We start from the raw sequence: 23,636 nt of genomic DNA, 5'->3' as shown, positions 1-23,636 counted from the left end.
TTATATATACTTAGAAAACCTGGCCAAGCGCATTTTTTGAGCGAAAAGTTTTGGTTAACGCAATTGTAGCCTTATCATTAGACTGCATTATAATGATTATTGTGTCCGCGGATTAACCCCCCCCCCCCCTCCCTTTCCCTGGACGCTTATGTCGAAAACGCATGCCATCCGTTTTCTACAGCACCCTTATGTGCAACCGGATGATAAAATTTCAAAACAAAAATTTTCGATGCATCGAAAGATTATGCTATTCCCGTCAATATATTCTAGCGGTATCTTTCAATACTCCACAGGTGTCTCGCATTTAAAAGTGATAGAGCTGGACGTTTCTAACTTGGTGCAATAAGATAAAAAAACAGCAGTTATGCTTGACTGCTCCAAAGTGATAATGCCGCATGCCTCTCTGAAAAGAGGACAAAGAAGAACAGAGACCGAAAGGAAGCACTTTAAATTCATAAAGGCCGTCGGGGGTGACGAACGCTGTTTTCTCTCTGTCCCTTTCGTCCACTTCTATCTGCCAGTAGCCATTCTTGAGGTCAAGCGACGAGAAATATTTGGCATTGCGTAACCGGTCCAATGCGTCGTCGATACGTGGGAGCGGGTATACGTCCCGTTTCGTTACCTGATTTAACTTACGATAATCGACGCAAAAACGCAAGGTGTTGTCTTTTTTCTTCACCAACACTACAGGCGAAGCCCAGGGGCTGGCAGACGGCTGTACCACGTCATCGGTAAGCATTTCCTGCACCTGTCTTCGAATAGCCTCTCGTTCCGTTGATGACACTCGGTATGGGTGTTGGGAAATCGGCTTGGTCTCCGCGTCAACCATAATGCGGTGTTTGGCTACTGGGGTACGCCCAACTTTCGAAGACGTTGCGAAGCATCCAGCAAATTCATGAAGGAGGTCTAGGAGTCGCCGCCGCTCAGCCACCGACAGATTGGCATTAATGTCCACAGTTGATAGAATGTCGGGTGCATTACATCTGGCTGGCGACGGCGGCGCCAGAGTACAGATGTTCCTTGGCCCAATAAAGTCGGCAACATACGCGATGGCTGTTCCTTTCGCAATGTGCTGAAACTCGGTCCCGAAATTCGTAATCCAGAGCTTCGCACAACCGTCCCGTAAGCGAACAAGTCCTCTTGCAGCGCAGATCCCTTTCTCAAGAAGCAAACCCACGTTCCTCTCTGCCAGTACGTCTCGGTCGCATGGTGAGTCGCTTTCTACTAAGACCATAATGCTGCACCGTGGCGGGACCGTAACGTCACCAGCTGTAATACGTAAGGCGGACGTTGATGAACCGTCGACGCTAGATCTCGCAATGGCTTGGCTCGGCGAAAATGTCACTCGTGATTCTTTCAAATTAATTATCGCACCATTAGCCTGTAAGAAGTCCAAGCCGAGTATGACGTCTCGCGAACAGTGGGTAAGTACAACGAAGTCGCAAACATAAACAAATCCGTCAATTGCAACTCTCGCAACGCATCTTCCAGCCGGAGTAATAAGGTGTCCCCCTGCAGTGCGGATCTGAGGCCCAGTCCATTCGGTTAAAACTTTCTTCAATTTCCTGGCTAACCCACTGCTCATAACTGAATAGTCCGCCCCCGTATCAACTAAAGCTGTAATGAGACAATCATCGATAGAAACCGGTATGTCCGAAACTGCGCACTCAGGATCATCGTTACATGTCGCCGTCTGATAGCCGTTATCTTGTACTAAGCTTGATGGAGGATGTTCAGCACTTCGCTCGTCAGCGGCCTCACCTCCGCAGGTCGCTGTTCCTAGTTTTCCCGAAGCCTCGGGGAGCGGGGGCTCGTCGAGCGGCTAGTGCGGGATGTAGAGGGCCGTGGACTTGGAGAACGATAACGGGAAGAGGTAATGACGCGGGACCCGTATTGTGGGACGTCCGGAAGATTCGTATGCGTCGACAGGTACTCCTCTATTTCGGGTGGTCGTTCACCACTCCGAGGACATCGTGCACGCGGATGGAAGCCACGAAGTCCGGCGCGGCGGTACGGACAGAACCTTAACATGTGACCGGCCTCACCACAGTGGTAACAAAGGGGCTGATTGTCAGGGGTACGCCAGACGTCAGTCCTTCGAAATCGTGCTTCGGCTAGAAGAGGAGAATGGCGTGGGCTTGGATCAAGAGTAGGGGGGTTCACTCTGGCCCTGGGAGAGCCGTACCCACTGTGGTGCTGGTTTGGATGCAGCACAGTGGGGTTCCCTCTTGGAGGATCACCGTGGTTATGCTGCTGAAGCACGGCCGCATACGTTGGCACACTCGGTGGCGGTGGCTGCACACCACGCACAGACGTTTCCGGGACGACGGCTTGCCTCACTTCTTCGCGAACGACCTCCGCGAGTGATGGGAGCCTCGACGACGATGTTAGACCCTGTAGCTGAATATGTCTCAGCTCTTCCCTGACCACAGATCGAATGAGCTCCCTTAGGGCATCATCAGAACCGTTGAAGCCGGAACCGTAGACGACCGGTGACATGGCGGACACGTTACGGTTATAGTGCTGAGCCCTGTGTCGAAATGTTTGTTCTATCGTGGTGGCCTCCGCTAGAAACTCTGATGCCGTGCCAGGTGGATTGCGCACAAGCCCAGCAAATAGTTCTTGCTTCACCCCGCGCATTAGGTGGCGCACTTTCGTCTCTTCTGGCATATTTGGATCAGAACGCCTAAAAAGGCGGATCATGTCATCGTAGAACATTCCAATGCTCTCGTTTGGGGCTTGGATACGAGATTTCAGCGCCGACTCCGCACGCTCTCTTCGGTCGTTGGCGGTGTAGGTCGCCAACAGCTGGCGACGAAAGAGGTCCCATGTTGATAGTGTCGTTTCGTGGTTCACGAACCACGTCCGCGCTGAATCTTCGAGAGCAAAGTATACATTATAGAGCTTCCTTTGCTCATCTCAGCCGTTGTAATTGGCGACCCGTTCGAATTGGTCCAGCCAGTCTTCAGCGTCCTCATAAAGCTCGCCATGGAAGGACGGTGGCGTTCGAGACTGGAGGACGACGAAATGGGGTGAAGACTGTCCGTTAGCAGCAATGTTCGTGTTGGATCTATGCATGTTGGCCACAGGCGTGCAGGAAAGAGGCCCGAACTCTGGCGACTGACCTCGAAGGCGACGGCTCGTTGTGCCGTCCGACCTCAGGCCAGAAATCTTGCACGCATGCCACGATGAGCCTTCGGCTGGTCATTTAGGAGTCACCCGAACATTAGCACGCATTCGACAAAAGTACTATTGGCCTAAGTTGCTACCTTCAGTCCAGCACTACGTGAGAACATGCCGAGATTGCCAGCGGCGAAAGACACCTCCGCTGAAGCCTGCAGGGCTCCTTCAGCCGATACCTCCGCCGACAGCCCCTTTCCAGCAAGTGGGCATGGATCTTCTGGGCCCTTTCCCAACGTCCGCATCAGGGCACAGATGGATAGTAGTGGCGACGGACTACTTAACGCGATACGCCGAGACACAGGCACTTTCCCGTGCAACTGCTGTAGAAGTAGCCCAGTTTTTTCTTAAGACCATCGTACTGCGCCACGGTGCCCCATCGGTTATTATCACTGACCGCAGTACAGCCTTTACGGCTGAACTAATGCAGGCTCTCTTCAGTCTTACCCGCACAAGTCATCGTAGGACTACTGCTTACCATCCGCAAACAAACGGACTGACTGAACGCCTCAATAGAACGCTTGCAGACATGATTTCCATGTACGTCGACGTTGAGCATCGCACGTGGGATGAAGTCCTTCCGTATGCAACTTTTGCATACAATACGGCTGAACAGGAGACGACGCGTCTTGCGCCATTCCAGCTAGTCTACGGTCGTCCCGTCACCACAATGTTGGACGCTATGCTACCCATAAGTCATGGCGACGATGTCACCAACGCCTATGCAGACGTCGACATATTTCTACAGCGGGCCGAAGAAGCGCGCCAGCTCGCACGATGCCGTATTCAACAACAACAACATCGCGATGCCAGTCGGTACAACCTCCGACACCGAGACGTTCACTACCAACCTGGCGATCTTGTTTGGATGTGGACACCAGTGCGCCGTCGAGGACTCTCCGAGAAACTACTTCGCCGTTACTTTGGGCCATACGAGGTCATTCGGCGTCTTAGTAACGTGACTTACGAAGTTGTTGCTCGGGGCCAACGACCTTCAACACGGCGGCACTCAAGTGCTGAAACTGTTCATGTAGTGCGGATGAAACCGTATTATGAGAGGCAGTGATCTTTTGCGCGTGTGCAGCTTTGTGTTCCCTGCTTCTCCTGTGTGCATAATCTGAAGACACTCTCAGCGTCGAGTCGCCGCTTTCGAAGAGGGGGGGTAATGCCGCATGCTTCTCTGAAAAGAGGACAAAGAAGAACAGAGGACAAAGAGGACGAAACTGAGTGTAGCGCGTGAAACTGTTCCGATCAGTGATCGCTGCCTTGTACTCGTTACAATAGTATGTATGTTAACCATTAAAGTAGAAGCACATTATATCTACCGACTGGCAGAATCTTTGTGCAGAAACCTTTCCAAGTTTTGCTTCGACAAAACTTCAACCCTTCTCTCGAGGCTAATGAACATGTAATAGAGGGACCACCTAATCTTGCAACATATATTGTCACGTAGCCGTTTAGGCCCGTAACCAGAAGGTTGGGTTTTAATGGGGGGTTGAGCTAGCAGGCGCAGAAGAACAGGGTCGGAGCACCGAGAGACGGCAGCTAACTTCAGCTTCTTCTCGAACGCCACGGGGCACTTCTTCGAGTCCGCGCACGAGACTCTCGATGAGCAGCCGCCTAGCGGCTGCTGTTGCACACGCTACAATACCCCCCTATCTAAAAAAAAAATAAATGTCAACTTGATGAATTCGAAAGCAGAGGGAAAAAAAAATAAAGCAAGAAACATTCGTTAGGCGGTGCGCTAATTTTCTCGCGAAAAGTACGGCTTCATGCGCACGACATGGACAACCTCGGATTTCTGCTGGCGACGAGTAGAAGAAAAGCCGTCCGGAAGCACTTCGTACGTGACGTCGCTCAGCTGACGGAGCACTTTGTATGGGCCAAAGTACTGTTTCAGAAGTTTTTCGGATAGTCCCCGACGTCGAATCGGAGTCCAGAGCCACACTCTGTCGCCCGGTTCGAAAGTCACTACACGGTGGCGGTGATCGTACCGCTGGGCGTCTCGACCTTGCTGGTTCCGGATGCGTGCCCTCGCCAGCTGTCGCGCTTGTTCTGCGCGTTGAGTGAACTCCTCGGCGCCAACTTCGAGGTCACGGCCGTCGTGGGGCAACATGGCTTCGAGCATTGTCGAAACTTCACGGCCATACAATAAGGAGAAAGGCGTCATTTGCGTTGTTTCCTGCTGCGCCGTGTTGTACGCGAACGTGACGTACGGGAGGACGTCATCCCAAGACCGATGTTCAACATCCACGTACATGGACATCATGTCGGCGAGAGTTTTGTTCAGACGTTCTGTCAAGCCATTAGTTTGTGGATGGTAGGCTGTTGACCTGCGATGGGTAGTGCCGCTTAGCTGCATGACAGATTCCAGTAGCTTGGCAGTGAAAGCAGTGCCTCGGTCCGTTATTATAACTCTCGGGGCACCGTGCCTGAGGACTATGCGTTCGATGAAAAATTTCGCTGCCTCGATTGCTGTACCGTGCTGGAGAGCCTTCGTTTCAGCGTAACGCGTGAGGTAATCTGTAGCGACAATTATCCACCTGTGGCCCGAATCAGAAATTGGAAAAGGACCCAACAGATCCATGCCAACTTGTTCGAATGGATATCTTGGCACTTGAACAGGATGCAGTAAACTGGCCGGTTTCACAGGCGGTGTTTTCCGTTGTTGGCAATCATGGCATGTCCTCACGTAATGTCGTACTGCGGCCGCAAGGTTTGGCCAGTAATAACTCTTTTTAATTCGGGCCAGAGTCTGAGCATACCCCAGGTGACCCGCGGTGGGCTCGTCATGACATGCCTGTAAGATTTCTTCTACGAAGAGACTCTGGTACGACGAGGAGGTAATCTCTTCCCATTGGAGCGAAGTTGATCTTGTATAAAACATTGTTTCGCATGCAAAACGATGAATGCGTTCTGGCGAAAAGACGGGGAACTTCTGTAGAGCGCGCTTCCAGAAAATTGATAAGTGGTGCGAGAGCCGGGTCGTCACGTTGCTGCTGCGAAACAGTGAGCGCGTCGACGGCTGCGATAAGGGGGAAGTCTGGTTCTTCGTCTTCCCGCGCAGCCTCGACAGGTGAACGGGACAAGCAGTCGGCGTCGTTGTGCTGACGTCCAGACTTATACACGATGGTCATGTCGAACTCCTGTAGCCGTAAACTCCATCGTGCAAGGCGTCCGGAGGGGTCTCGCAAGTTCGTTAACCAGCACAAAGAGTGATGGTCACTCACAACCCGAAAGTGCCGGCCATAAAGATAGGGTCGAAATTTCATCACCGCCCATACAACAGCCAGACATTCTTTTTCGGTGGTGGAATAGTTCGATTCGGCACGGGACAAAGTCCGGCTGGCGTATGCGATAACTCGCTCGGCACCGTCTTGCCACTGGACGAGTACAGCGCCTAGACCCACGTTGCTTGCATCTGTGTGGACCAGAGTCTCGGCATTCGCATCGAAATGGGCAAGCACAGGTGTTGTCTGCAAGCGGTGCCGTAACTCGTCGAATGCCTTTTGCTCTTCGTCCGTCCAGGTGAAGGTGACATCATCCCGGGTGAGACGTGTCAACGGAGCGGCAATGCGCGAAAAGTTTTCAATAAACCTGCGGTAATAGGCGCAGAGGCCCAAGAAACGGCGAACTGTCTTCTTGTTACATGGAGTAGAGAATTTGGTGACGGCTGTTGTTTTAGCGGGGTCGGGACGAACTCCTCGATGGCTGACGACGTGGCCCAAGAACAGGAGCTCTTCGTAGCCAAAGTGACATTTTTGTGGTTTTAACGTGAGGCCGGCAGATCTGATAGCCCGTAGCACAGCGGAGAGACGTTGGAGGTGTTCCTCGAACGTTGGTGAAAACACAACAACGTCGTCCAGGTAGACTAGACACATCTGCCATTTAAGACCAGATAGAACTGCGTCCATCATTCGCTGGAATGTCGCTGGAGCGGAGCACAATCCGAAAGGTAAGACTTTGAATTCATAAAGTCCGTCGGGCGTGACAAACGCTGTCTTCTCGCGATCACGTTCATCGACTTCGATCTGCCAGTAACCGCTCTTAAGATCAAGCGATGAAAAGTAGCGTGCGTGGCGCAACCGGTCTAATGAGTCATCAATGCGTGGCAGCGGGTAGACGTCTTTTTTTGTGACTTGATTGAGCTTACGGTAGTCCACACAGAACCTTAAACTTCCGTCTTTCTTCTTAACGAGGACAACAGGTGAAGCCCAGGGACTCCTCGATGGTTGTATGACACCGTCATTTAACATCTCGTCTACCTGTTGAGCAATGACTTCGCGTTCCCGCGGTGACACTCGGTAGGGGTTCTGTCGGACTGGTCGGGTGCGGTCGTCGGTTATTATGCGGTGCTTGGTCAAGGGCGTCTGTTTAACCGCGGAGGCGGATGAGAAACAGTCTTGAAACTGAAAGAGTAGCCCGACGAGTCTGTCCTTCTCTGCCGGTGATAGAGCGGGATTCACATCAGGGTCGAAGTTGGGCGTTTGGCTTGCAGACGTGTTGGTCTCAAGAACAAAGCAGTCGTGGGCTGCTTCTACGACACCTTCAAAGTAGGCTACCGTGGTGCCTTTAGCGATGCGTTGCCGTTCGTTCCCGAAGTTCGTAATCAGCACGTGAGCTAGACCATTAGTCAGATGAACTATACCGCGTGCAACACAGACTCCATGATGCAACAGAAGCTCTGTGTTCTGTTCGGCGACGCCGGCAGCACAGGACTGGTCGTCGCACCTGACTGTGACGAGAGCAGACGAACGTGGCGGCATAGATACATCCGCGTCAACGATGCGTAAAGGTGCGTGGCGTCGTTCGGAGTCAGCGGTCGTCGTTGCAGGCGTCGAAAACGTGACAGTTCGGCGAGGAACATTAATAATGGCTCCATGCTCACGTAAAAAGTCCATGCCGAGTATGAGGTCCTTGCAGCAGTGCGGCAGTATAACAAAAACGGCTACAAAGGCTGAATCAGCGATGGTTACTCGGGCAGTGCATCGTCCGATCGGCGTCATAAGGCGACCGCCAGCAGTACGAATTTGCGGCCCCAGCCATTCAGTTTTAACCTTGGAGAGCCGATCTGCGAAATTCTTGCTTATTATTGAAAAGTCTGCTCCGGTATCTACCAAAGCGGTTACTGGGTGTCCGTCGACGAGAACGGAAAGGTCGGCGCTAACAACGTGATCGGCTTGAGGTTGACTGGGAGTTTCGTGTTCACGGGGCGGCGGAGGCATCGTAGTCACAGCATCGGGCTGAGTCGTCACGGGAGGGTCTTCGGGACATCGATTCCGTTCGTCAGCAACCTGCCCCCCTGAGGTCGCCGCCTTCAGTTTCCCGGTGTGGGCTTGGTGACCGGCGCCTCGGCACATGATTAAACTCACGGCGGCCGGGTGACGAGGAGCGCACGGGAGAAGACTGTGTACTGTCGCTCGAAGAGGTTGCACGGGTTGCCAGATATTCTGCGATTTCTGGAGGGCGTTCGCCGACCCGGGGACGCGGGGAATCACGAGCAAAACCCCGAAGACCGAGTTCCCGGTATGGACAACGACGGTACAAGTGGCCGGGTTCTCCGCAGTGGTAGCACAGCGGCCGTTGGCGAGGAGTGCGCCAGACGTCTGCCTTCCGAACCGGTTGCTGCATGAGGGGGCTCTGCTGGGATGGCGGCTGGTAGAACAGTGGCTGAGGAGCGGACGGCTGCATGACGAGGCTCTGCTGGGATGGCGGCTGGTAGGACGGTTGGTAGAACGGTGGTTGCAAAATGGACGGCGGCTGTGCTTCGAAACGAAGCTGTTGCGCAGGAGGCACTGCAGGCCGACGAAGAGCCGCTGCGTAGTTCATAGAACGTGGCTCCGACAGTGACTCAGGCGGTGACAATGTCTGACGTATTTCTTCCCGCACGGCTTCGGTGACAGCCACGGCAGTCGGGTTAGGCGATCCAAGATTGAACTTGAGGAGCTCCTCGCGAACTACCTCGCGGATCAACTCACGCAGAGAGCGATCGTCAGTGGACCTGTTCAATGTGGCCACACTGCTGAAGGGCTGACCACAGGCAGACTCCGTGCGCCGGTATCTTTGCTGCAGGGCTCGCTCAATGAGGGTAGCTTCATTGATGAAGTCCGCGACGGTTTGAGGTGGACTCCGAACCAGACCAGCGAAGAGGGGTTCTTTTACGCCCTGCATCAGGTGGCGCAACTTCGCTGATTCCGTCATGTCGGGATCAGCCCGTCGGCAAAGACGCGTCACGTCCTTGGCGAACATAGCCACACTTTCGTTAGGCAGTTGCACACGGGCTTCTAGGAGGCGGCGTGCGCGATCACGGCGGTCGTGGTTGGCAAAGGTTTCCCGCAGCTGCTGGCGAAAGGAATCCCAGTTTTGAAGACTGGCCTCCCTATTTTCATACCACGTTTTAGCACAGTCTTCAAGCGCGAAATATACATTGCGCAGCTTCTGAGCCGGGTTCCACTGATTAAATTGCGCCACTCGCTCGAACTGGTCGATCCAGTCGTCGACATCTTCCCCAGTACCACCATGGAAACTGGGGGGCGTACGAGGCTGGTGAAGCAGCAACTGATGCTGACTTGCCTGGTCCATTGCAGAAGTCTCTAACTGCTGGTCAGCTGGCGTCGGTTCAGGTAAAGGAGCGAATTCCGGCGCCAGACCCCGGAGGCGACGGCTGCAGCGATGAACGGGTGTAGATACAAGCGGAAGCCGGTTGGGACTCGATGAGCGGCTGCGAGAGGCCCGAGACATGTAGTTCAAGGCCTCACCTCCACCAGTGTCACGTAGCCGTTTAGGCCCGTAACCAGAAGGTTGGGTTTTAATGGGGGGTTGAGCTAGCAAGCGCAGAAGAACAGGGTCGGAGCACCGAGAGACGGCAGCTAACTTCAGCTTCTTCTCGAACGCCACGGGGCACTTCTTCGAGTCCGCGCACGAGACTCTCGATGAGCAGCCGCCTAGCGGCTGCTGTTGCACACGCTACATTATACTATAGTGAGGCTGCTCAAAAGTAACAAAAAATAATGTGCAGACAGTGATATCAGCCTGATTTAGCCAACAGTATGCTTGTTAGCATTTGTCATTTGTCATTTTCGGCCATGACGGAAGTAGGTGTTGTCGCATGGCAGCGGCATCATCTGTCAGTTGAGCAGCAGGCATCAAACTAAAAGGCTGGCACCAAGAAAGTCAGACACGTTTCGTCAACTTGTGCAGACCAGATCTTAGGTTAAATAACATGTTTGCAATAATTCCAGTCAATACATTGAATGACACCGAAGTTAGGACTTCTACAACTATATGCGGTGTCCATGCACGCACCTTCTTTAGATACTCTAGCTTTCCGTGTCCCCCTCAACGGCATTATTTTAGCTTAGCGTTATGGCCCGTCAGCCTGCATTTACAAGCTCAGCTGATACATAGACACCTCGAGTTCGAAGAGAGCAAAAGAAAAATGTAGCCAACCGGTGACAAGGATATCAAATCGTTATCTCTGGGAGCTTTTGCGCTATAACAAACAAGCTTCTCTCGGTCACCTTGCCAAAGCCGTTGTGCTTATAAATCTGCCTGTCGAAACAGCCCTCCGTGCTTCAGTGTTGTTTAAAAATTCAGACCACTGGGGATTGTGTTCTGATATCTGAGTATATCATTCGAATAAAGTTTATTGAGCTCATACCAGACCCATATTTCTTTTCATTCTTTCTTATCGATTTTTTTTACCTCTCTCTCCTTCCTTCTCTGCTCAATTCTCTTTTTTTTTTTTGTGTGTGCATATAGCAAACCAGCTGGTCTGAAACGCAGTAAAAAAAATCTGCCGTTTTTAACAGTTTCTTTAAGTAAGGAACAGCGCTGAACTCAACACATCCACCGAGAGCAAGGCAACCTTCCTATAAACGCAGATACGACGCTTGCTGACTTCAGATCGTGGACTTTCAGACTTTATAACATCGTGGACCGTCTTGTCGTGCCTATATAGCAGGTTGCACAACATTTTGAGGCGATCTCTAAGCGTCCCTAACGGTCTCAGGATCCACATACGAAACGTTCACAAAACCTTGTTTGCGGTCTGCTCACCGCACTCACTGGGTATGTATTTTGTCATTCCTTCCTTCAGTGCCATTTCTCACTGACTCACGGCAACCTAGCAATTCAGAGAGAGGGCTGACTACAGATTCACTCGACAGCATATCAGTGCATCGTCTGAGAGCCACACCGCAACGCGCAATTTGTTTTGCGATTTTTGACGCGATTACATTAAAGGCCCCGTTCTTCAGAAATGAAGAACGCGAACGCTTTCTAGGAGTCACCTTTGGGAACTAAATATGAAGGGTACGGCTCAGTAAAGCTGTAGTCGGTGGCTAGCAAAGGTATGGCCGGGCACTAATTGGTAGTAGGGTCATCTGACATCGCGCGACCAGATGACCTGACACATTTGGCAGGATATGCCAGCTGCGGCCTCTCCTTTGGGAGGCAGAGATGAGGAACATGCATGGCCTTCCAGGACACGCTGCCGCTGTAGTCCACGGACAGCTTGGCTATAAAGCATGTCTTTATATCTACGTCGTGTGGCCTTTCACATACAAATGTTGCTAAGGAGTACGAATGAGGAACTAATTGAAGGACAGGTAATTAAGCAACTAACAAGTTTCATGCACGCCAAGAAAATGTCCTCAAGGAGAGTCACAAACGGAAGCCATAAACGCTGTTGCACCATACTCTTACCGGTGGGGTTAAAGTGTCCCCTCAAATTTTTCAATCAGTTCGCTGAACAAGCTGTGCGTAAGAGTAGTATGAAATCACGAAAGTCTTCTTCGTTATTCGTCTCCGTCTTAAACTGATTTGCTGCGTCGCCCCTGCCGCTCGTCAGTTCCGCCACGGACCCACCGTCGAGTTGAGCCATATTCCAAGGCTAGTAGAATCTTCTGCTATAATGTTATCTTAGCGGAACAACCCACAGCAAGCAAATGGTTGGCGTTTCGGGACCGCGATCCTCACTTTGCGAGCCAGGTTCTGGAGGGCAGGCTCATATCTATGAACACTATCGGCTTCGAGGTTGTCGCTTCCCTCGCAGCACAGGTGTTCCCTTCCGCTGTGGCGGTCGCCTTCATCTCTGCTTCCTAACCTCAAGCCTTACCCGCATGCATTGTCGTTTGCACTGCTATCACTCCGTGGCTGCTGCAAAAACACCGGAAACTTCACAAGATATGCTGATCGGCGGTAAGGTACGGCAAAACCCCTGCCATAAATCGGTCAGTGACCACTGGCTTCCAGCCCGGTTTGAAGTAGCATAAGTTATACACGTTGACAGCGCGATGGTTTTTGTCATACCCGACGAGATGAGCAAAGCTACATTGCTTATGTGAAGACCACGACAGCAGCGACAGCAATTGCTGACTTTTAGGAGTCATGTCCAAATTATCTGTGGATGAGAATGTTACGTAACGCCACGACGACTGAAAAGAGCGGCAAGACGCATCTACCGATGGTGCTGCAATTACATCCTTGGTTCTATATTCCTCCTGATTTGTTCAGAGCGCATTGTCGAAGACACTTATCCCTCGAAATGGGTAACATACATTTTCAAAGTGGTATAAGGGAACTTTTGCAACGGCGACGACTGAGCCGTCTGACAAGAACCCCCCCTCCCCGGGGCATAGCTATCGATTCCTGATAAACTGACCAATTTGTTTGATGGGTCTGCTCTGATGTTTTTATGGCCTATGCATATTTGTCTGCTCTACTGCAGCCCGGCAGGCTGCAACCCGTGAAACAGCACGCGCTCCCCAGGAATGAGAGGTGCGTACGGGAATCCACAGTCTGCAGAGGCACACCCTTTGAAAAGCAAGTTTGCAATCAGGAAGAAGACGTAAGATAAAGAATGGAATAAAGCACTGCAAGGACACATGCAGGTGCCTGAGTGACAGGATGAGTTAGAGGCGTACCCGGAAAGCTCTCCTTGTCCACTGCTGACGTTTCTTGCTGAATATGCGGAGAGAAAGAGCGGGGCAACTTTCTGTTGGTGAGGCGCAAGAAAAGTAGCGGCGCCCTTCAATGCTGCTGACAAGCGGTGATTGATGACGCAAGATGCACTGACAATGCCTACGCAAGCTGGAAAACTAAAGCTGTTGACGCTTTAGCCTCATAAGAAGGCGACTGCGCACAAAGAAAAAAAAAATGGCAAAAGATGCACCCGAGAGCACAAAGATATGGCATCCGGCTAAAGGAAAAAAAGGAAATATGGAAGAAATTAAACACGTCACACAAGCCGGTCGAATGGAGCAGCTGAGCAGCACTGATAAATGGATGTAGCTCATAAGGACTGTGTAACAGTGCCTACTAGCTCTCCCGGTGGCTCAGTATAGTGACTCACAAACTTGTGTTTCTCGCAGCCAATTACTTCCATCTGCCGCAGCTTCGCCGCCGCAGTGTTGAAATAACGGCTCCGCTTCCGATGGCTCTCTTCCTGCAGAGCAGCTGACTCAGCTCTCGTGAAGAGAGCGTGATTTCAGTTAGGCTTGTAAAAAATCTGTACCAATACAACGACGTGTCATAATTTCTAAAGCTGAGAACTGAGCGGAAATAACAGCAGATTTTCAGTTTTAGTATACCAGCAAGTTTGGAGTTTTAACACAGCAGCCGTCAGCCGGTTCCCTTCTCAGCAGCCGTATTCTCTTTAGAGAGCAATGGTGTTGTGATTTATTGATCGGGATAACACGGAGGTTTAATCTGACCACGATGTTTCTTGCTTGCAACAAGTCTTTCTTATCTGCGTGCATGCCAGCGTATACTGCACTAAATTCTGCTATTTTTATTCCTATGGCATGGAGCTATTAACATCACTCTCTAGCTAGTTAAAATCTCGGCAGATCACAAGAACGAAACAGTGCAGGGACGGGACGATGAAAGGGGGCCCCAATGAAATTTACAAATCGATGTGCTTTTTTTGTTGTCCTTCTTTCGTACTTCCTGTTGAGCTCGAAGAGCTCCCTGACGGCTTGGATCGCTTTATCCATTGAACATTGAGACGATATATTAAGATGGGTTTTTATTTCAGCAGCTTTATCACAAATGTCGGCTTAACGTATGGGTAACTAAAGCAGGATGTTAGCGAACGCATCTCTGAGTATCTACACTAAACACCATTCGCTGGCTAAAGGAATATTATTATTATTATTATTATTATTATTATTATTATTATTATTATTATTATTATTATTATTATTATTATTATTATTATTATTATTATTATTATTATTATTATTATTATTATTATTATTATTATTATTATTATTATTATTATTATTATTGTTATTACTTTTTTTTTAACTGACTAAGTCTGTCGGGTACAAATGGGCCACCGTTCATGTGATTGTTACGTGATTGGCTCGCTATCTGTCCCGTTCCTCCACGTAGGCCATACATGGTGTATGGCCTACGTTGTATGGTTGTATGTCCTATTATCGCTGTGACATATTGCATTGTACAGCTGCTGTGTCCGAAGTTCCCGCCTACTAATCCCGCATCGAGACCGTGCATGTCGACCGCTTCAGACACTGCAATTCGTACTCTAGCTTGCTTATGTAGTGCGAACAGGGACTATGGGACTTTTCTGGCAAGGGGAGGGGGGGGAGGGGGGGGTTACTTGAGATTTATGGAGACCCATAAAGGGACAGTGTTGACTGATGACGATGACGCTGTAGGGGCGCGCTTGAAAACAGACTTGTGGTCTCAGGATGTCTACCTCTGAGCTCGCAGATCACCTGCCTGTGATCAGCTCCCCTGATGTAATGTTCTCGGACCTCAAATGTGCACTGATGCGTTTATACGCTAAAGCCAATCCTAGCACTCTTTCGACATTTTTGTTTTACATGCAAAGAACACTGCACTGGAACTGTTTCTACTGGAGCATATTTTGCATTGTCCAATTTCTTTTTCCGAGAACCCGACTACAGAGCTCCCAAGCAGTGTAACGGTGTCGCTCGCCGCAAAAAAAATTAGCTGTTTCCGTTGCCTGCTGTGTACGTAACTTGGACAAGATTAGTGTAAGGGGACGATAACGCATGCTGCGCAGTATTCATCATCCGGCCGGCGCCGACCGCGTAATACAGAGTTGAGAGGAAGGGGGATAACAGAGGCGTCTAGATGCACGCGCGATTTGCGTAAGTCAGCGCGAAACCGCACGTATTCCTTCTTGTTCAGAGGAGGTACTCTTATCATTTCAGGCTCCTACTCTTATCAGCGCCGCTGAAGTGGGCAAGAAAACGAAGGTATCAACGGAAGCGGCTAACGGAAAGCGGCCTGCACCTGTCGTCCACCTTGCCTTTGCGATTTCTGAGAACAAGCTGACAGGATAAGCGCGAGAATGATTCTGTTCGTATGCACGGCACCACGCTGTCTCGGAACGGAGGAGAGAGGCCCGACAGAACAAACTGTTTTGTCAGCAAACAGCTCATCCAATTTTACGCTGCGTATACGGCATTGTTGACATCAGGACGGAAAACGCGGCTTTTATCAGATAGTATCTGGCAGCCGACAAAAGCTTGCACGTGAGTAAGAATCGACGTAAATGCATACGGGGTCTATCAAGAGGTCAAGCTTGAAAAGGATATTCGTATTCCGCGTGAAAATGTCTCAGTATTGCGCTTTGCATCTCTTTTTCATCATCTTATCTCGCCATTTGTTTTTGTTGTGAAATTAAATCGCATATGACAGAATAACTATGTTTGAGCAGAGAGCTCTCGACACTTCGACACTTTAGACACTGGGATTCAGTTCAGGCCTCTTTCTTTCCATCAAACTATTGCACACCAAATATGTTTTTTTTTTTTTTTTGTTATGGACCGGTACTGTCGTGGCCTTCTCAGCGATTGGCGTAAGTGGCATTGATATATGTTTACATGCATATTGTTCGTGTCCTATAGGCTCTATCTTTGCCCGTTTAGAGCGTTAGCTCTACAGTGTTCATTTGCGAGGTTCGCGTTATTTCGCATTATTCCTGGGCCTAGTACCTCCTGCGTTCCACAGATGGCGCCACATCGATGCAGGCGCAGGCACTCTTCTGAGGCCCTGAGGTTTAGAGATGCCTATGGCCGGGTGAATGAACTAGCAGTGGAAGTTAGAAAAAAATGATTGGGAGATTGGCGGCTTAAAAGCAGAAAAGTAACATAATGTTAGTAATGTAGAAACAAAAATTCAATAAATAGAATGATGGTATAGTTAACTGATCTAAAACAATGAGATATAGAGGAAACACGAAGACGATAGCAACTGCTACCACCCCGTTTCAAAGGGGACGCTCCTAATTCCATCCATCCATCCATATCCATCCATCCATCCATCCATCCATCCATCCATCCATCCATCCATCCATCCATCCATCCATCCATCCATCCATCCATCCATCCATCCATCCATCCATCCATCCATCCATCCATCCATCCGTCCGTCCGTCCGTCCGTCCGTCCGTCCGTCCGTCCGTCCGTCCGTCCGTCCGTCCATCCATCCATCCATCCATCCATCCATCCATCCATCCATCCATCCATCCATCCATCCATCCATCCATCCATCCATCCATCCATCCATCCATCCATCTGCTTTATTCCATCGACACTGACATGAAAATAGGCAGCACGTTTACATGCCTGGGAAGAAGGAGGTGCGCAATGTCTGAAAGCGCTCGTTGATAAGACAACACTCTCTCTATACCGGACCTACGAGGCAGCTATCGGCACTGAAGAAATATAATGGCCCTGGCGTGAATTGTTCCTTGAGGCTCGTGCTGGTGCGTTCCGAGCATTGGCGTGTAACCGCCGCTTCGATGCAACACAGGAGGTGAAGGAAGCGAGAGACCATGCGTGTGGCGATGCGGAGGAGAACGCTAACCATCTTGGGGTGTCTTGACAGAGACTCCATCTGCACCTATCAGATGGCACCGCCTTTTCGCCTGCGCTCGGGTTCCACGACCCTCAAGTGAGTGACGAGGGCGGGAACCATCGGAATAAGGGTGCAGTGCATGCAATGCACTAAACTTCGACTGACTGAATGGCGGAATATTGGTTTGGGTTGTTTTGTGGGGCTTTACATCCCGAAGCGACTCAGGCTATGAGAGACGCCGTAATAGATGGCTCCGCAAAATTTTACCACCTGGGGTTCTTTAACGTACAGGCATTGCACAGCACAGGGGCGACTTGATTTTCGCCTCCATCGAAAAACGGCCGCCGCGGCCGGGTATGTAACGGCGCCAAGCTTAGGGGCTGAAGCTTGGTGAAGTACGAGTTACTTATCGCCTGCCGCTCCCCCTTGTTTCTTTCTTTTCTTTTTTAATGTTGTCTCTATCTTTTTTTAAAAATTTTTCTACATATGCCTGGGCACACACTATGCCTGCCCGTTACAAAGGGTATCATCATCATCATCAGCCTGATTATACCCACTGCAGGGCGAAGGCTTCTCCCATATTTATCCACTTAACCCGGTTCTGTGCTGGCTGCATCCACTTGATCCCTGCGAACTGCTTAATCTCATCCGCCCACCTAACTTTCTGCCGCCCCCTGCTACGCTTTCCTTCCCTTGGAATCCAGTTTGTTACCCTCAGCGACCATCGGTTATCCTCTCTTCGCACTACATGTCCTGCCCATGTCCATTTCTTCTTCTTAATTTCCACTAGAATGTCGGTAACTTGAGTTATTTCTCTGACCCACTCTGCACGCTTTCTATCTCTTAATGTTACCCCTACCATTTTTCGTTCCATAGTCCTCTGGGTTGTCCTCAACTTAAGTAGAACTCTCTTGGTTAGCCTCCATGTTTCAGCCTCATAGGTGAGTACAGGCAAGATGCAACTGTTGTATACTTTCCTCTTGAGCGATACCGGTAAGCTGCTAGTCATAATCTGCGAGTGCTTGCCAAATGCGCTCCATCCCAATCTTATTCTTGTTATTTCCTTTTCATGGTCCGGATCTGCGGTTACTACTTGTCCTAAGTAGACATATTCGCCTACTACTTCCAGTATTTCGCTACCTAATGTAAACTGCTGTTCCTTCCCGAGGCTGCTGAACATTACCTTAGTCTTCTGCATATTGATTTTCAAGCCTACCTTTCTACTTTTTCTGTCTAGGTCTATCTGTAAAGGGTATATGGGTATCTATCTATCTATCTATCTATCTATCTATCTATCTATCTATCTATCTATCTATCTATCTATCTATCTATCTATCTATCTATCTATCTATCTATCTATCTATCTATCTATCTATCTATCTATCTATCTATCTATCTATCTATCTATCTATCTATCTATCTATCTATCTATCTATCTATCTATCTATCTATCTATCTATCTATCTATCTATCTATCTATCTATCTATCTATCTATCTATCTATCTATCTATCTATCTATCTATCTATCTATCTATCTATCTATCTATCTATCTATCTATCTATCTATCTATCTATCTATCTATCTATCTATCTATCTATCTATCTATCTATCTATCTATCTATCTATCTATCTATCTATCTATCTATCTATCTATCTATCTATCTATCTATCTATCTATCTATCTATCTATCTATCTATCTATCTATCTATCTATCTATCTATCTATCTATCTATCTATCTATCTATCTATCTATCTATCTATCTATCTATCTATCTATCTATCTATCTATCTATCTATCTATCTATCTATCTATCTATCTATCTATCTATCTATCTATCTATCTATCTATCTATCTATCTATCTATCTATCTATCTATCTATCTATCTATCTATCTATCTATCTATCTATCTATCTATCTATCTATCTATCTATCTATCTATCTATCTATCTATCTATCTATCTATCTATCTATCTATCTATCTATCTATCTATCTATCTATCTATCTATCTATCTATCTATCTATCTATCTATCTATCTATCTACCTACCTACCTACCTACCTACCTACCTACCTACCTACCTACCTACCTACCTACCTACCTACCTACCTACCTATCTATCTATCTATCTATCTATCTATCTATCTATCTATCTATCTATCTATCTATCTATCTATCTATCTATCTATCTATCTATCTATCTATCTATCTGTCTGTCTGTCTGTCTGTCTGTCTGTCTGTCTGTCTGTCTGTCTGTCTGTCTGTCTGTCTGTCTGTCTGTCTGTCTGTCTGTCTGTCTGTCTGTCTGTCTGTCTATCTATCTATCTATCTATCTATCTATCTATCTATCTATCTATCTATCTATCTATCTATCTATCTATCTATCTATCTATCTATCTATCTATCTATCTATCTATCTGTCTGTCTATCTATCTGTCTGTCTGTCTGTCTGTCTATCTATCTGTAGGTGTGTGCGTGCGCGCACTTGTGTGTGTGTGTGTGTGTGTGTGTGTGTGTGTGTGTGTGTGTGTGTGTGTGTGTGTGTGTGTGTGTGTGTGTGTGTGTGTGTGTGTGTGTGTGTGTGTGTGTGTGTGTGTGTGTGTGTGTGTGTGTGTGTGTGTGTGTGTGTGTGTGTGTGTGTGTGTGTGTGTGTGTGTGTGTGTGTGTGTGTGTGTGTGGATAGCTATAGCTAGTTATCCACATGTTTCAGCGCGCGCTCTGCAGCAATCATCGTAGGCTTCATCATCGTGCCCGGGCGCAAGATTCGCTACGTTATCACCGCAGCCGATCACGGCTTGTGTAAAACTGATCTACACGGTCGCTCTGTGCAGTAAACATTATCGTTTTCACCAAGTTACAACTGAAAAATATTGGCTGTGTACACTGAACATAGTCTTATTTATGAATTTCTGCTCCGCTCCTTCATTTAAGTGAGGTAAATAGGCTATAGACATATGCCATCTTGCCACAGCCAGAGACCGCAGCCGTGCCAGAAAGGCTACCGAGACCATCGAAGAACGAGAGGCCAGACTAGCCCATTGTCGAGAAGCTTACCAAGCGCGGAAGCGAGCAAATGTCAAACCAGCAGCAGTGACTGCTGCTGGCGGCTAACGCTCGTAAAACTTGGCTCACCGCAACAACGGTTTCTCTCTTATAAACGCGCATTCATTTATCGCCTCTGTTACTACAGGTGCCCATCTTCATTTTTCTGCGATGGCGTAATAGGATTACACAAACGTAATTAACAAAATATGAAAACTGAGAATCAGCACTTTGCGTATTTGAGCTGGATCTGTGAATTGTGTACGAATGTGAGGCAGAGTACCTCCGCTGCCCAAAACCGAGATAAATATGATTGTTTAGTTTGCAAGACACGCTTACAGATCATACGAGCATGTATTCGTGAGCTCCACCGCTCGACGGTATACATTTTGACGATGCGTGAAGATGCGAGATAACGGACTCCCATGATTGCTGATTTACATCAGTCCCAGGAAGGCGCTTCTGCAAGCGCCATCCCTCGATACACACGCCGAAGCAAGAGCAAATCGGTTAAGAGCTCTGGCACGTATGATCCTAAGCCAATGCCGTAAATATTTTTTGTGTATGTTGGCTGCATCATCACGGGGAAAAAAAAAGCCTGATCACTACTGAAATATCACGAGTTCAATTCAATTTCATTATTTATTCATTCACAGAAGAACGCATTATAAAAATAATCAACGGGTAAAAGCTGTGTCGACAGCTTGGTTACGTCCACGACCCCAGTTTCTTCAAATGTCATGTCCATGCGGCTAACGCAGCGCCATGTAGCCCACCACGCTTTGTGCATGGGAAACTAAAACACACGGTTGATGATGTCGTTGCTCATGCGGTCGACAAGTGACAAGTCTTCGATTTATGAATTTGCTGAATTTTACAGGTCTTTCTGTGGTGGAGCGGTTTTCCCTACCTTGGGATAGAAACTCGATTCACCACTTAACCATGAGTTGTTACCCCCACTGCATATTCTTTACAGCAAAGCATGTCTGGCTTGTGATGATGTCACCGTCTTTGCCAGCTAAGACCGTGTGACGAGGAAGCGTACTGTTAAGGTGTTTGAGGCTCTCTCAAATTACAATAAACACTTGAATTTAGTCTCAAACCGCGCCATCGGACAGTCACAACTGCATATTTCATTATCAAACTTCTTTTGCTTCCAAGGAGGAAATATCGTCTACGCCACACACGTCCGTTATCACTAGGAATCTAAATTATTTCGCTATCAAAGCGGGGGGAAAATCGGCCACGTTAGATACCTCCGCTAGCACTAGTATACTAATGTGTGCACATCGAGAAAAGTCTCGAGCGGCGTCTTGATGGCTTCGCGTATCGGCATATATGCGGACAGTATATGCTGAAGAAGAATTGAAGGGCGGAGAAATCTAGAAGGATACAAAAACATGTTACGGCTAAAAATGTGAATGTATATCAAAAACGTAACGCGAAGTTGATCACTTCGAGTGCTTCGCAAAACAAGTTTCGAAAGGCTGCTGCAAGATGAGTATGAATAACTGCAAATCTCGATACACACAAGCTAAGAAGAAACTTCTAGCTTTCAAAATCGACAGACACTCCAAAAAAAAAAAAAAAGAAAGGAAAAAAGAGTACAGGTGCAGCTTGGTCACGTCTCATATATGCGTTCTGCAGAAAGGCAGATTTTATTGCAATCACGTAAGATATCTTAAAACACTGCGCTGGGATGACGGCGAGAGAGTTTCTCTGGAAGTAAGGTTAGGGGATGATATTTTTGTGTCGTACTTGCTTGTGAAAGCAGCGCATGTGCGCCTTTATCGGAACTGCCACTGTTCTAATAAGAAATTGGAGCAAGCGATGAATGGGGATGCAGAAAATGGACGACAAAAAAAAATAACCTGAATGATTTTACACCGAGTTCAGCTGGAAAGGTTATGCAGACACTTTTATTTATTTACTTTAGGTAGGACATGGGAAGAACGAACCATTCCTTTTGCGTCTTCTCTACTTCCGACTTCACATATGCGGCGTAAGTTCGAGCAAAATACTGCAAATGCATGGCCATTTAGAAATTGGCCTCTGATACTTGTATGTGGTAACCCTGTTTCGAGCTCTGGTGCTAACATATTACGCCTCCTACACCCTTATTGTTTTGGTTCTCTCCTCGCAGTTTATGAACCCTTGTGATATCCCTGAAGCTTATTCCTTTTCCTTTCAAGATAGAAGCCTACGTGACGCTGCACTCTACAAGCGTAGTAACTGGGGTTAGCGCACCAATCGCACACGCTAACTCACCTGCCGTGAAGTACATGGAACTCGTGGCGGAACTAGCCACACTGTCCACCTCGGCATAGCTGACCAGGCTGGCCGACCGCTCGCGTAGCAAACCATCCGGAAGGGCCAAAGTATTACCACCACTCTGCTGGTCACTCCACGACACCCGGTGCTGGCGTCGGCGTCGACGGCTGGCCTGGTCCACCGACGATGCACTAGACGGAGGCGGAGGAAGACGCCGGACGTTTGACAACGACGACGAAGGCATCTCCAGCGCTTTCTATCCGCCGAGGGCAGCTGCCTATTCGGATGAGCAAACTCGAAGGGCTGTTGCTAGCGCTGAAAGTGCTGCTGGAAGCACCCAGCCACTCATACACACTCTGTGGCAGAGACGTGAGCCGGTCAGTGCGCCTCGGAGCTGTGTAAATACCAGGAAGATCACACTCAGTCAGCGATTAACGCCGACCTGGTTATGCGCGTTCGGAAACGTACTCTCCCTCCGGAGGCGATTTCGCACGATGGCGGCACAGAAAGTCCGCTTGGTCCGTGCACTGCAGTGAAAGTCCTTCGCACCGGTGGATGGTGGAAGCGAACTCCGGCACTTCACCATGCGTTCGTGTCCGACTCCTCCTTCAACGTGTCTAGAGATCAGCCGAGGCTCGTTTCATCCATGGGGCCTCCTCCTCGAATCTCCAGAAATCCTGTGATCCCAAAGACTCGGACGGTTGCAGAGTGCAGGTGATAAGTTGCTGCCACTCACTAAGGCGTGCGGTTCCACGTAACGAGTCGGTCTTGTGGAACGGCGCGTGCAGGATAACGAAAGATGTGAAGGCTCGGTGGTGGCGAGAGGGAAGGGGAGATCACAGCTCCGGCAGGCAAGCAGGACTGGAAGACGAGATACGATTGGAGCGGGCGATCATTATGCCAGGAGATCGATTGCTGAGCTGTGCGGAGAGAGAAGATTGTAAGAACTTACCTGGCTGTGGCGCGAATAGGAGGAGAAGAGAAGGTGACGAGAGTGGGAGAACAATGTTATCTGCATGCGTTCCCGTTTCTTCGCGCTGTTATCGGTGGCCGGAGAAGATGAGCCTCTTTGAGTGAGAGGGCTCCTCCATTTCCCGTCCAGTGCTGGTGCGAGATGTACAACGCATGTGCATATGCTACGACACCACTGAAGATATAGGTGATCGCAGCGGTTTCCTAGCGCTTCTCGATGTCCTATGAGTGCGTGCCGCTGTCCGCAACCCGCGGTCGGTTGGGACGATGAACTCCAAGCCGTCGGCCTTTCTGACAAGAGGTGGTATGCG

General features: G+C 49.0%; 1 protein-coding gene across 1 annotated transcript; it reads right to left on the bottom strand.

The window, feature by feature from the left end:
- Window positions 1-362: 362 nt before the first annotated feature.
- On the bottom strand, window positions 363-22,597 carry LOC146184932 (uncharacterized). The gene is made up of 3 exons (XM_084605844.1): window positions 22,351-22,597; window positions 9,159-10,004; window positions 363-403 (listed from the first exon to the last, which is right to left on the bottom strand). The coding sequence occupies exons 1-3, from the start codon at window positions 22,595-22,597 to the stop codon at window positions 363-365; spliced, it is 1,134 nt and encodes a 377-aa protein (XP_084461970.1).
- Between the last annotated feature and the right edge of the window lie 1,039 nt (window positions 22,598-23,636).

The sequence above is a fragment of the Amblyomma maculatum genome, chromosome 6 (genome assembly GCF_055883805.1).
Source record: "Amblyomma maculatum isolate TAMU_Amacu chromosome 6, ASM5588380v1, whole genome shotgun sequence".
Lineage (NCBI taxonomy): Eukaryota > Metazoa > Arthropoda > Arachnida > Ixodida > Ixodidae > Amblyomma > Amblyomma maculatum.
The sequence above is the reverse complement of the archived record's forward strand: the minus strand, read 5'-3'. Positions and strand labels throughout refer to the sequence as shown.